Source organism: Gobius niger, assembly GCF_951799975.1.
Source record: "Gobius niger genome assembly, chromosome: 8".
Classification (NCBI taxonomy): Eukaryota; Metazoa; Chordata; class Actinopteri; order Gobiiformes; family Gobiidae; genus Gobius; species Gobius niger.
In genome coordinates, this window is record NC_136859.1 from 21,554,098 (window position 1) to 21,569,362 (window position 15,265).

General features: G+C 39.7%; 1 protein-coding gene across 7 annotated transcripts in view; it reads right to left on the bottom strand.

Moving 5' to 3' along the window:
• The window catches only part of plecb (plectin b), a 97,146-nt gene that overhangs the window by 61,438 nt on the left and 20,443 nt on the right, over positions 1 to 15,265 (bottom strand). For 2 of the 7 annotated variants that reach the window (XM_079561095.1, XM_079561093.1), the window contains exon 1: positions 13,459 to 13,610. The exons of the other annotated variants lie outside the window; for them this stretch is intronic. In XM_079561095.1, coding sequence (XP_079417221.1) covers positions 13,459 to 13,504 — 46 coding nt within the window. In that variant the 5' untranslated portion in view covers positions 13,505 to 13,610. Of the gene's footprint in view, positions 1 to 13,458; positions 13,611 to 15,265 lie in introns of those variants that run through there. 7 annotated transcript variants of the gene reach the window in all.

Below are 15,265 nucleotides of genomic sequence, written 5' to 3' on the forward strand. Positions count from 1 at the left end.
ATCAAAATATCCCAAAACAACCGTGACTTTGTCTTTCAGATTAGGATGTTTATGGCCAGTCATTCTGCTATACAAACAAAACAAAACAAAAACACCAATTTATTACTCTAATAGGCAACATTAACTCGTAAACCACATTGTAGCAGACCAACAGCAACAAATTAAGATTTTAGGGCTTTGGACTCAGGGCAAGTTTAAGAGCTTGGTGTGAAGAGCCTACTGTAAATACAGTCATTAAAAGTAAATGAATTTAAGTGCTAAAATGACTGTATTTTGTGTCCCAGTAAGATTTGCAATGTCCATACTGTCAAGAATGCAGTGGATTGGTGTAAAGAAAATATACATTCTGAATTAATATGCAAAACTCCCTGAATCCTATAACTAAAATAAAGAAAGAAAAAATTACAATAATAATTTAGGTTCATAGTGCTCACCACTACAGCTGTAACTATAGGTTGTAGGTTTTATTGTAGGTCTTATTTTGCAATACCAAAATAACTCCGGCCTTTGTGGTTTGTAATCTCTGACCAAAGATAATCAAATCAATTTCAATTTCACTATGACTGATTGTGCATCCATAAAATACAGACTGTAATGTAGCTTACAAAATGGATGCCCTGTTTTGCCAGTGAGGAGTCTAAAATGGGAGGAGGAAGTGCCAGGTTTGCCAGTGCCATGTGGCCTAAACATGAGTCACCCACTTCAATCTTTGGTTTGAATATTTGAGAATATTGAAACCACTCTAAATTGAGCGTTTGGTGAGGCGACTTTGCCTCTACGCTCACATTTCCCAATGCCAACACGAGAAAATCATAAATGTTTCCAGGGTGAGTCAGTAGGGGTGTGGCTACGTCTGTGGTGTAGTTCCCATAGTAACAGCCCACAGGTTAGGCAAATACCCTGTGCTGCTGTCCACGGCTGAAGTCCCAACCAAGAAAGAAAAAAACAAAACACATGGGCCGGCAGTTGTTGTTGCCCCGAGCAACCAACTATCAACCAACAAACTCGGGACACCGGATCTGTCCGGTCTGCGGCCGTCCTGACTGGATGTGTATGAGTAATATGAAGAGCTTTGCTTTTAGACAGGAAAAACGACAGGCACGTGATTCATTCATTCATTCATGATTTTTTTTTAATTTATTATTTTTATAATTATTGTGACTTTTTTTGATAGATTGTTGATGCATTACACTCTGAGTGTATTCTGGCATTATTATGCAAGAAAATGCATATATTTTTAGAACATTTTTGTTTTCAGGGGAAAAAGTGTGTAGTAGTCTTGGTCGTAGTAGTTCCAGGAACTGCTAATTCAACAACCGGCATAATAATAATACAGGTGCTCCCGCCCTCACAATTGAAAATACATTAAAGCCTGATTTAGTATCCTACACTCCCCTAAAACCCCATGCATCTGGAACAAATGAATCCATTGCATTCTTTCTTCAACCAGAGCAGAGTACACAGGCAGCCTCTTTTACAAAAGAGAGACTTGCAGTAAACCAGTGTTGTGGCCGAACAAAGAAAAGGTCTATTCTCCCACAGTTTAGTGTCCTGTTACAGACAGCGATGACTCACTCTTGTCTCGGGGGTCTGTAAATTTCATAAACTTTTGAGCCAGAGACTTGTGGAGGCAATGGCAGGCTAGAAATCATTAAGACTTCCTGAGATTGTTTTTTTGACGTTTTTTTTTTTTACTAGAAATGGTTTAGTGGCAAGAATGGTGAAAAGGAAACAGTCTCTCATAAGTTGTCAATGAGTAATGTTTACATGCACTATAAATGCACAAATAAATAAGAACAAACGTCAATCCAAATTGTACTTCTGAAACTATGCAATTTTCAGCTCTATGTGGACTTTTATAGTGTTCATTTCATTGGACAGCATTTTAGGAACTGCAAGGAATTAGAGCTCTTAGATGCTCTGTACTTGGGACAGTGCACCTGAAAGTTATACCGTATCGATAGATGTTTCATGCATGAAGAAAATTACAAAATGCTGATAATCTGGCCATAAAGATCAAACATTATTTAATTGCACAATCATTTCAAGGCTTCATAGTGCAACTTAAACACACCAGTGTCATTATCTTGGCCCCGCCCCAGAGGAATACATTGACGTGAATGTACAGTAATAAATCACCTTAATTCATTTGACAAGTACACTGAGGTTTCCCACTATTTTTATTGGCACCTACAGGCTATTTCAACATGAAATGACTGTCTGCAGAAAAACAAGGACAGTTACCCTACACGCCTTTTCATGTCACAATATACTTGGCACGTATTTAAAGACTGTCGGCTGTGACGACAGCACAAGGTAATTTATGAAAATGTTTTATTAATAGTCTATTATGAGATTTTAAAACAATCTCTAAGAGCAGGCGTGCCCAGTGGTGTCTTGTTTTTCAGGGTGCATTGTGTGTGAGATACTGGCAGGTGTTCAAGATATAAACACAGAGCCACACCCTGCATCGCTCTAAGGTCGGATTAATGAAATAATACGAGGTCCATTGTTCTGCAGGACACTGGTCGCATAATATACTGGAAATTTGACAAACCACGATAAATGTGCCACTGCTCCATTAAACCACTGTTTTCCAGTCAATTCAGTTAATATAGACTGTAGAGGGTATGCAGATGACGTCACGACATTGGAACAGGAGCTGAAGGAGTGTGAATGCATACTTTCTGCCTTTGTTTTACTAAGCTCACTAAGAGAACCACCTCAAGGTTGGAAATGAAAAAATGCATGCAGACATTACACAAACACAACTAGCACATACTGCAGGCTCTATTACTACTCCCAGGGACTAAATTAAGCTAGTTAAAGTAAAACGAAGCATATGGTTACTTTGAGTCACGGCACATGGGTTTGCTAAACTACCTTTATGAGTCCAAACAATAGGGCAGCTTTCCTTCCTCAAATGTTAAACCTTAGCCCACAGGAAGCTCCACAATAGCACACATGCTTAGAGAAAGGCCACATAAACATTCACAGGAGTCAAGAAGAGAGAATAGTGTATCTCTGTTCACACTTTATGTGTGTGTGTGGTCCCCGAAGGGACAAGGCAGCACAGAGCTAACACCAGCTCCAGTTTCCCCCTTTGACACATGTGAGCGCCGCTTTTCCAGATTATGTCACAGATGGAGCCAAGTACACAGATACTAATGATTTGATGAACAGAGGACTGGTGGGGCTTTGGCACAAACGCTCTACATTAAAGAGTATCAGGTTAGTCACATCATCAGGTATCAATTTTATACTAGTGTCTCATTCAGAAGCAGACACCTGAAGCCACCTTTTGTACATAATGGATGAGAAGCAAGATTTTGGACACTTACTCACATCTTAAAATAAAATAAGAGCACAACCAACTGCTAAGGCAAAACTGCAAAATATTCGATCAACTTCAAACATTGGGGGGTGGGCGGGTGGGTTAATTTATAGTAATAGAGGTCCCTATACCATAAAGTCAGACATGTTTATCAGGTTTATCTTATCTTATCTTTGTGGAAGCTGATTTGGTCGGGGTAATGTAAACTTGCAATAGGCCTGTCTGTTAGAGTAAGTTAGATCACGCAACTTTTTTTTAAAGTGTCTTATTCAAACTGGGGTTAAAGAATCCAACCAAGTCTACCTTTTTTCCATGGTTGCTCGCACTGGCATGGCCGTCTTTCATATCACAAATACCATAACATTGTGCAATGTGTGCAGTGCATGCTACGGTGGTAATGTCTAAACTGTTTTACTGCCATACTGCCCGTTGCGTAACTTTCTCTGGAAGATTTCACTACATTCACAGAGGCCGACCCCACACACATTTTAGGCATTCCTGTTTTGTAAGTAAAGTTCACAGTAACTGTACTGCCTTTGTTTGCCCCATACTTTCACTGACAAGCCCATAATACATTTCTGTACAACCACCACTATGATATCAGTGTCTGTTTGCACACATTAGAAATTGAACAGGAGAGTACATCAGATATATCACCCAGGCGTGCGAGATAAACCAGTCAAAACTGTGGCTCTGGGCACACCTACATTGCAGAGGACTGACTGACTTGAAGATAAGGGCGAAACCTCACCCAGGTGTTATGATGTCCATGGGTGTCATCATAGCAAGTGTAAAGCATTCCAGATGCACTCTGTAGGAAAATTATGACCTGACGGGGCACGCTTTGACCTATGCCTCCATGTTTTATGATAAGTCTCAGTCAAGAGGCTGTAAAATGTGCCCTGGGCTACACAAAACTACCATCCCCGAACCAAAGGGGTGACACAACCATCTTCAAAATGCAGACATATGAGAATAAAGACAAAAGGCCAAAGTCTGACCTAGTTATGAAGTGATTTCCTAATATGGATCAGTAATGAACTTGTATACTTAGGGTAGAAGTTCTTCAGGCTCAGGGGGAACACAGACAGACGAGGTACTCACCTGGAAAAGAAAGACATAAAGGTTGAATTAGGAGCAGCATTTGCAAATATATGTAAAGAGACACTCCCTGTAAAGACAGACCATATGCAAAACACAAATGGCAAAATGAAATGGGTGCCCATATTGTACACCAAAAGATGATGTAGTTTCACATACTAGATGTACTTTGACGTACTAGATGTAGTTTCAGAGACGAGATGTGCTAAAAGTAACTTAAAACTGGACAACATAATACAAAAGCCAGCCCTTTATTATGAGTGTGCGTGTTTTACTAATGCATGTGTCGAAGAAAATCCTATTCTAGTGTCATTTAATTCTTAGCATTACTAATATTTCAGTTTAGTTTACATTCTAAATAATATTCCAAAAACTACCTTCTCAAGATGTATTATCTGCTGAAGTGACTTGCTGCTCAACACAGACAGGCTCAATACTACCATCTCCTGGCCACTGAGAAGACATGCACCAATGATAAAGTCCCAAAGCTCAAGCTGTGATCCACATTCGTCAGTGAACACTAAAATAAAAACATGAATAGTTAAATTTAAGAATACATTTAATTGGTTTATTCTATGAACTGTTTATGTATGTGACTATTCTAGATCTAAAGAGCACATGTTTACAGCTCAGGGGTCAGTTCCCGATGCCACCCACAGAGACGACCACCATCAGCCCATTACCTCCATGAGGTCCCCATATTCCCCTTACAGAGTGTCAGCTCCCACCAACAGTCTGCTAATGTCACCAGCGCTCTGTTAAATCATCACCTTGTGACTTTGGTCAACCAGGAAATGGACCACACTTAAAATAGGAACTGTGTGTGGGTTCGGCTGGTTTTCAGCTGCTGCAAGTGTTAATGGGAGATATAAATCTAGCATTAGAGAGACGCCCATGTTTTGAGAGCAGTCGCCAATACATTTTTGTATTGTTTTTATTGCATTTTTTATTCATAGGTTTGATATTTCAGGTTGTATTAAATTATTAATTTGAAAATAAGATGATAGAGACAAGATTAGATACAAACTCACTCAGAACAGATCTGAGGGGTGATTCAACTCTCCTGCAAAGCCCATATTTCAATGTATTTAAATTGGTCACATCTCGTTCAGAGGGACCATAAAACTCAGGGCCTCCACAGTCAAATTAGTCGAGATTAAGAACGCAGGCATTAAGCATCGGAAGGTAAAGTGAAGTTTATGGGTGTGGAGAGATTTTTATGTCCATGCTATGTTTCTAGGCAGACCAACTGTCTGTAGCATGTAATGCTCAAATGCAAAGTGTCCCTGAAGGTATCTAATGTGCGCCAACAACTGTTGCCATAGTCACACCCCCTATTTTAGCCTCTGTGAAGTCATCAAGTCCAAATGCGTGTCACTCTGGAAGTCTGTGAATGAAGCTTAGCTCTGTCACGCTGTCCTGCCCTGACTCCAGCAACATCGGAAATACTTATCACTGCCAGGAAAACAGACACAACAGTAAACACTTCTTCTAAATCTCTATGGGTGGTCTTTGAATCATGCTGCCCCCTGTTGGACACAAAGTGCTTCTGCAGTAATACCAAGACAGAAAAGACTATTCACCGTGAGGGACCCCTCTCTGGGCTGTGGTCAGCAGCAGACTCAGCAATACACAAGGCCATAACATAGTGCACAGACTGCTGAAATCGTGCAGAAATTAATGAGCTCCATTAAAGACAGTAAATTATAGTGGACAGGACACAGCAGGCTTTCGTTCAAAGCAATGTTGAACTGCAATGGCCCAGATTCATAATGTATTACAGGCGAAACCATGCTTTTCTACTGCATCGTTATTACTTGCAATTTAATAAGCCATATAGCTGTTCTTGGATTTGTTAGTAGATTTGTTTTAATAGCAAGTCATGAAAATCATTTCTGTATAATTATCTTCTATATATCTAAGCCTTTCTATTGATTTCTAAACTAGCAGCCAATTGTTGTTGTTGTTTTTTTCAATATTTTGACAGTATCACTCCATGAAAGTTGAGAAACGTCCTTATAAACTCTCCTTATGGAAAAATTAGGATGTTACAAAAGTAACTCTTGTGTGGAGTGGTGTTACTCTTCGTTAGCCACATGGCATAATTGCTTAAGTCATTTTGTATTGTTACAATAGCACTAATACAATGCCAATGTGTTTCCTAAAAAAAATTATTTTTCATGTTTTCATGTGAAATTTAAGTTAGGCAATTATGCTATGTGGCTAACATCCGCAATTTACAAAAGTAAATACAGGATTAAACCAATCGGATTGGACCAAACTAAGTTGTGGTCCAGTCCAACTAACTAAAACTTTAAAAAAAGTTTTTAAAATACGCCTTCTCTCTTTCATTGTTTGTAAACATTAAAAGAAGGAGTAGATATACATTTACGTACTTGGATGTTTTGAATATTCAGAAACATTAGACATTAAACATTATTAGAAACATTTTATTTCATAGATTCTCAGATATCCATCCATGCCAACATGCCTTCAATTAATCTGTGTTTTAATGTATAGTAGTTGTGCTATAAATTACATGCCATGTATGTTGCAGTCCTCGAAGCTTGTGTGAAAGTTTGAAGCCCAGTGTAAGGACTCAAAAATCCACTATAACGATAATGACACGTTTAGAGTCAGTATAGAGACACACACTGAACAATAACTCAGTGTAGAGCGCAGTGCACAGTCATTACTGCATGCTGGCTCCCAAACATGTGTTCACTGCAGCAAATAGGAAAACAAACAGAAAACTACAAGCAGAGTTGATGCCGAGTTATCCTCTGAAATGCTGCATGTGCATAACCCAAAGGACAGCCACTGAAGTGAAATACATCATCACACACACGACACATTGACAACTTACAATGTTCTGTCTAGGGAATGGAAGCTTATTTGTACAGCACTTTTTATATGACACAAGTCACCCAGAGCTCCTCATTTGTTCTTCATTCACTTGCCTCCACACACGGTGGTGTGAAGCTACGCATGTAGCAACAGTTTCCCCTGGAGTAGACTGACAGAAACGCAACTGCACACATCTGCACAGTTCCTCTGACCTCCACCATTCAATCGCACACACTCATCATTCCACCATCAAAGAAAGTTTTGACTCATGCATCTACAAAGCTAAAACGACTTAGCTTAAAGTGTAACTCCAGTAGACTGTTAACATAAAGATAGATCTGTAATCTTTACAAGACAATTCCAGTCAGTTTGCTCTTCAGAGACAGCAGTTCAGCTAAGTTACCTTTATTATCACCTCTACCACATGTAAAGCACACAGAGAATCATAAAGTTAAAGTGAACAATTTTCTTTCCTCATACACCTGTTACGTGTTGAGCCACGTTACTCCATATGTGCCGCTACAGTCCCTCCAACAAACCCAAAATGCTTCCCCCGTCTGCTCTGCACCTGTATCAATTTACCAACCAAGACTTTCCCATTCTTTAACTCGTATCCACTTCAGCAGCTTACCTTTAGTCGCACAGTACAAGGCATCCATCTTGAACAGCAAAAGGTCCAAAGATCATCAAGTCGTAACGCTGCCCTTCACACTCCAAAACCTTGCATTCAGGTACTATTGTAACTTTCCTCTCACAAACTTCGCTGCTTTTTTCTTTTCAAGCACGTCACAATGCGACAGAAAGGGAGTCCCCCACTCCACCACCTCCACCTCTCTCGTCATCACAGGTCAGAGCCGCCCTCCGTAATAATAGCTTTTGTGTTTGCCTGTGCCGCGATAAAATGCGTGAGAGAAAAAAGATAACATTTCAGTGCAGGCCGCAAAAGACAAAACAGAACAAAGCTGAGGAAAGAGAGGATGAAACAGGCGCTCTCAAACAAACAATTTCTCTACATATATGCAAAGGAATTGAGGTGGCAATCCAATAAACAATAGAAGATAGGGTTACAATATTGAGCCTGAAGGTATGGACAAAGAGCAAAACAACATGTGTCTCAGGGCACTGTGCCAACATTCTTTAACCACTACTTTCAAAAGGTGTGCTGGAGGACGCGGACGAGAGATGTTCATGGGGTAAATGAAGCAGTATGTAAGTATGAAGTTTGCAGAACAGATTGTGTTACATTATGAGCCACCAGGTGTTGAACTGTGCCCATGACTCAGTGCAAATGTTAATGATTAACACTTACTCACATTACAGCACATAAACTCCACCCAAGTGAAGAGACATAAATATAAAGTGGTCTGTGTGAATCTTTATTGTACAAAACATTTACTATCCCTGACTTTTGCATTAAAAGTCCTATATCTGATGGTCTTTCTTGCTTACAGTGAAAGAAAAAGAGAGGGAACAGTTGACCAATAGGAGAAGTAGTTTTGGCGGATAGAGATGCACAACACAGAAAACGACAAACAATTGATCGATCAACACGTCAGACACAATGCACAATCTAAAAGTGACTTAAGGCGTACAAAATCAATATTCCTGAATCAATTTTTAAAGCAGTACAAAGTAACTCTTTCCCCTAGAGGCCATAAGCGCAACTGCAAGTGTCGTAACATGTACTTATTAATTGTCCGTGAGAGTAAATACTACGCTGGCAGAAAAGACAAAAATCGAGAGGGATATTGTACATCCAATGACACAATTGAAATATTTTTTTTTTCACTCAAACTTGGCTGTAAATACTGTTTAAAGTGGCGCTAGCCCGCAGTTAGCTTTGCCCGTTAACCTGTTAGCTTCTTCTTCTTGATTCCATGAGTGTGTATTGGTTGCTCCGGTCCGGTGGCAGTCAAGTTGCAATTGTGATTTTCTGGCCAGAGACACCGGGGGAGATGAAAGACCCTCCGATCATCCCATTAACACTTGTATTACCCCCAGAGGAACTACGAAAAGGATTTATTAAGGTAAACAAGTTACTTAGTACTGCTTTAAGGAGTAAGTATAACAAATTAGATTAAGTCTTTTACCTTTAGCTGAAATAGTTCACTTGAATCAGGCCAGGTAGTACATAACGTTTGTGTTAGCTCTTTGTCATATACAGGAGGTTTTTTTAATCGTAGACAAGGGTTCTCAAGGTGTCATCTGTACTGGGTTGTTTGTGCACCAATGCTTAACCATCCCAATTCAAATGATAGCTTGAGTACGAGCAGAAATATACAAAATTGTTGCAATCTCTCATTGAAATTCAATTCACCAACACTTTATGGATCTTTTTTATTTTTTGTTTATTGGTTTTGTATTGTCTGGTACCACCCACACAGTCACTTGACAATTAACACAATCTCATCATCTACAAGTGTTTCCGCCTGTGAGCTCGTCTGTATGTAGAACTGTAGAAGTGCATTTGGGCCGTGAGTAGAACTGTATAGTTTGTAAGTTTGACAGCATATTCAACTAGAGCTTTTGCAGGACTTTAGTAGAGACTAATTACACGGGTAGGTCACCTCAAAAGGGATAAATAAACTCCCTTTCCAAAATGAGACTATGGATGTGACTGTAGCTGTAGCTGTACAGTCATTATGTGCACAGTGGAATAACTGTGCTGATTACTGAAAGGGGGACACCAACTAAAATCCCACATGTGCAGACTTCAACTATTGTGAGGTGTTTCCCTTGGGCCTCACTATTTTCAAAATAGCTCAAGAACAGAGAGAGGAAACAACCCTGCGCTGATGCACTTCCTCACACGACTAGCAATCTTAAAGGAATGTCCTGAATTGTGATTGCTGCAGAGCTTTGTCGGCAACAGCTGCTTTATGCAATTAGTACCAACTAATATACAAGAGAACATAGAAATGTTCAGATTATATATAAATTTACCTGACCTGGTTTGCACCTGGTTTCAGAGGATCAGAGGAGACTGAAGGCAGCCAGCCAGGTTTCCTCTGGGTGCTACGGTTTCCTCCTCCAAAAACAGGGTCAGGTTGACCCACTGTGGTGGCGCGGCTCAGTCGAGGTGGCTCAGGACTAACACCTGAACACTATTTCATTGTACACTTGTATAATGAGAAATAAAGCACTGAACAAAAAATACCTATAGCCCAGATTAACATGCACAAATGAAGAAAAGTGAAAATTCATGACTTCAATAGGCCACAGTATATTGTGTGTAAGTAATTGGTTTAATTTGATGTCTAATGAGTCACAAAAAAGTACACAGATCGGAATTGCCATTTTGTTTAATACCAAGTTAAAATATGGTCCACATTAGTCCAGAATGCCAAACCAACCCATGAAATCCCACGTCCCTTCCTAACCTCGAAGGAACCTTTCTCTAATCCCCAACTTTCATCGTTTGCCAAAAAAAATCATAACGAACCTCTTCAGCTGAAACCCATTTTAAAGGCCATGATAACTATTGGTTGTGACAGCAACTGACAAAGTCAAGAATATGCTAGGAAATGGCTCTAATTCTATTTCCCTGGAGTTTACACAGTAGCACAGCAGGAGTTCACGATTTCTGTCATATCAGCAGTCTCCATAAAAGACACTACAACTTCCTGAGCCCTTTAAACTCCTTTCCTTTCCTTCCCCTCTTTGTGTGCCACGCAGCAAAGACATAAAACACAATAACTCAATATTGCACTGAAGCCAAAGTTTACAAGTATCTCATATATCGGATAAATGGGTCACAATGTTCGGGTGTAGCCTGGTAATTTGAAGCATTATATCTCTCTTGCTCCATCACAGAAGTTATATGGTGCCAATATCTTTCAAGACTTGTCCACACACCATTCTGAGTAGATTTAATTTGACTTCAGTCTGAAACATTTAGGCCCAAGAGAGCCTGTTATCTAGTCTGTGGTGGTGAGACGGTCCTCCTCTTTGACTCTGGTCGATGGTGCACGAGAGGATTGTACAGAGTGGTGGATTCTAAAATGTCATGCAGTTACAAGTAGCTGCACCCCAAAGCAACTAGGCAGAGAGCTACTGGATAATGGAGTTACTAAGTAGCAGAGGACAATTATTTGGCCTTCTAGCACAACTGCTTTAGAATGACAAAAAAATAATAACAATATTAATATGAATTTGTCTGCTTTTTTTGCTACTGAGACATCACTATGTTCACGTTCTCACACTTCAAAAAGCCCTGATGCCAGCTGCACATTACAGAGCATCATAAGATTAAAGACAATAACCCAACAAATGACAAACCAAAACCTTGGAGCTTACATGCCTGTGAAATGTCACATGTTTGGGAAAGGTAAACCTAGTAATTTTGGGCCTCATATGACTAAAAATACAAGTATGTGACAACAACATCTTTCCTGTTGTTGATCCATCCGTGTTGGGGAGCAGAAAGAACCAATGCCATGATTTCCAGAGCAGGACGCAGATAATAGACAGAGGAAACTACAACTCCACAACTTGTCGGAAACACTGGCCATTAATATTATTTGTTGAAATAATTTGTTCCATTGCGAAGACGCATTGGAGAGGAGACAGGAAGTGGCACCCGCCTGCGTGAGGAGGAATTCCCACTTATGTGAAAAAGTCAGGGAAATCCCTCAAGTGTTAATTAGTGGAACATAGCACAACTTTCCCATCTGTATGTGGAGGATACTATGGCGGACTGGCAGACAGACATCGCCATTAAGTCATCTTTTCTATTATGTGGATAGCTACGGCCAAACAACTGTAAAAAAATAAAATAAAATAAAAAATCAGAAATACTCTTTATTTTGTTTTCATGCTGGAATGCAATATCTGCATGTAAAAATCCCATTTCCTGAACAATAACAGTCACTTCCTTTGCAGACAAAAGCTGAGCGGATGTACCACTGACAACAATGCTCTATCCTCGGGCTCATCCGACTGTTGCTTCAGAATGAATATTTAAATACTGACATTAAAACCAACTTGTCAGTGAAAAACTGTGCTATAATTCAAATGCAATTCTTACTTCGACGATTACCATAACTTCTAGGCGTATCACGTGTTATTTTTAGGATTTAGGATAGTAGTTGATTTCCAAAACAGGTAGGCGTAACCGAAATATTGTAAAACTTATAAAAAATGGTCCCATTTTTACACAGCAGTGAGATCCAATAAATGGTTGTCTATTAGTGCCACAATGTGAAGATTCACACGCAGCATCTACGAGGAGGGGTGAGGGAGTTGAAGATGATTTTAGTATGAGCTCATGTTACATTGCCGCTGCTAAATAAGTAAATACATGCATCAGCCATAAAACTATGTAGCAACGAAGCACAAAATGCCAATATACTGTATAGTTCATTACAGTAGCATGCGCATAAATCAATGTGAAGCTATTTGTACATCAGCATAAATGACTGGCTGGCTATTACCGCCATGACGTGATAAGTGCACATTTCACTGACGTTTTGAAGTATTTTGTCAGGCTTGCAATTACATAGTGTTGATTATGTAGGTCAGAAAGGATTCAGCATTCCCAGTCTTAAAAGAAGTTGTAGTAATTCTTTGCATTTCCTCGTGAAAGACGCTCTTCCAAGTAACAACAGAAACTAGCGTGGCACGCGTGCTCAGCCCAAAGAGGTAAAACCTGATATGTGACATAAAAGTCAGCAAAGTACAAGAACAAATGAATGAGATAAGAAAATAAAAAGGTCAGTGAGCATGGTGTCAAATGGTAAGAAGCCTAATAGTCAATGATGGAAAATCTATCTTTGTCTACATTTTGGTCAGAGCGTACGCTGTTGGCTGGACTTTCCAAGAGTTTGCATGTCAAATGTGAGGTGTGAGTGCTGCTCATCATTCAGTAGCATGTGTCTCTCGTGTCTTTATCTGTACAGCTCGAGCTGGGCTATACACAAATACTTCAACAGCCGCTTCAAGGCCGAAGATAATGATAAAGACACAAAGGGAGAGAAATGTCAACTCAAACAATGAGAGCATTTTTACAATTACACACCAGGATATTGTGGAACTCTGTTGTATTTTGGACACTCCACCTAGTTTATTTTCCTACTCAGACACAAAATAAAAATGTCTCTGTATCCATTTTAACTCAAACTAAAGATGGAAAAATGCCTTATATTTTGGTAAGACTCAGAAATCAAATATAGGCGTACCTTTAAGAGTAGTAATTTCATTTTGGATCGACCTCACGCTGTCCATTGTTACTTCTTTGGATGTCACTGTGAAACCCTTTCTTCACAATGAGGATTTTCTTGAATGACAGTTCTTTCCAGTCCAGACGTGTCAGCTGTGGCTGCTCTTAAAGACTGCTGTGTTTTGGTTCTCGTAAGGTCCCATGTGCACACTCACATGCAGTCACTCATATCCACAGTGCGTACAGGAATTTTCCCCTTGCTCCACCCACCTGTCCCCTCCTTCCCTTCCTCTTCTACCTCCTTCTTCACGTAAAAGCGGAACACTCATTCAGTCACTGGGAGAGCAGTCATAGCCACTGCGTACAGTACTTTGCAATCAGCCAATTAGAAAAGAGACAGGACAACACACAGTCTGTCTAAGGTACGGTCAGGAAGTGTACGCAGATGAATGTGTATGCAAACCAATACAATCCCAATGCCACACCCACAGCTCTGCTCCAGTCTGAGGAAGAGAAGGGAGGAATACACATAACCACTAATGCACAGGACAAATAACACTCTTTCAGAGCAAATAGGTGCAGCTCAAACAATGGTCAATGGATTTTATTGTGTTTATACCGCTAACAATGCTTCATTAGAGGCACAATATTGAATTGTAACACAGAATCAAATGTAGTATTTACACCCAATAGAGTATAATCAATCTTTTCAATTGTGAGTTGCTAAAACGAGGGCACATTCACCAACAGTGGCACATATTGCTCTCATTGCCCAAGGATGTCAATAATGATGCACAGTTACTTCCACCAGTGAACCAAATCTGGAAGAATAAATGAGAACAAATCAGGCCTATCATTCATAATCACTTACAGTCTGCACTGCCAGTCTCCGACAAAGACATTCTTTCTCTCATGCTCTTGAATTTGTAGAGCGTGTTTCACATAATAAACGTTGTCTGGGGGAAATGACTGACGCATACTTGGCTGCAGGGAAATAAAAGCCTAGCCTTTTGTGCCATGTCAAGTATTACTGAAGTAGACTACTTTTGAACCAAGCAGGACTTATTCAGAGTCATTTTGGGCTTATATAATACTGACACACATCAATACACAGATGGATGTTCTTTGTAAGTTGGTGCATGTTCTGCTTTTATTGGCTGACACCAGGAGCCCTATCGACAAAGGACTGTTTCACTTTCCTTTGCAGACTCCAGTCACATTGACAGGTTCCACTGGGGGCAGTAGAAAGACACTTTATTCACTATTAGTTTTCAACAATAGGCTGTGAAAGTGCTCTACATGATGTCCAAGTGTGATTTATTAGAATATCTTGATGGGTCATCAATCATAGTTTGTCAGGCCTGGGAAGTTGAGAGGCCCCAAAAAATTCTACAATACATAATCATACTAGATTTAAGTGGTTGTCTTTGCAAACACAATTTTCAAGCACATCTCTTTAGATAAAGAGCTCTTTAAATTGATAAAATGAATATTTGGAAGATGGAAATTTCCAGAGAACAAATGTTGTCGGCTCATGGCTGCAAGAAAAGGCCATAGCTTTAATTTCATTGCATGGCTTCATAATGACACAGAGAGAATACAATTGAGGTAAAAGCTGTTTTTTGTTTGTTTTTTACCAGTATAAATCAAGCAATATTTTTCGCTTTGTTTGAATCAGTACCTGGAAATGTCTAATAAGGTCTTAAAGGGACTATACAGAGTTTAAAAATGTGAAAACTAAGTATTTTCATCCCCCTGTATGTTCCAGCAATGTCCTGATGTGTAGAATGAGCTCAGACCTGTTCACCACAACTGCCTCTAAAATC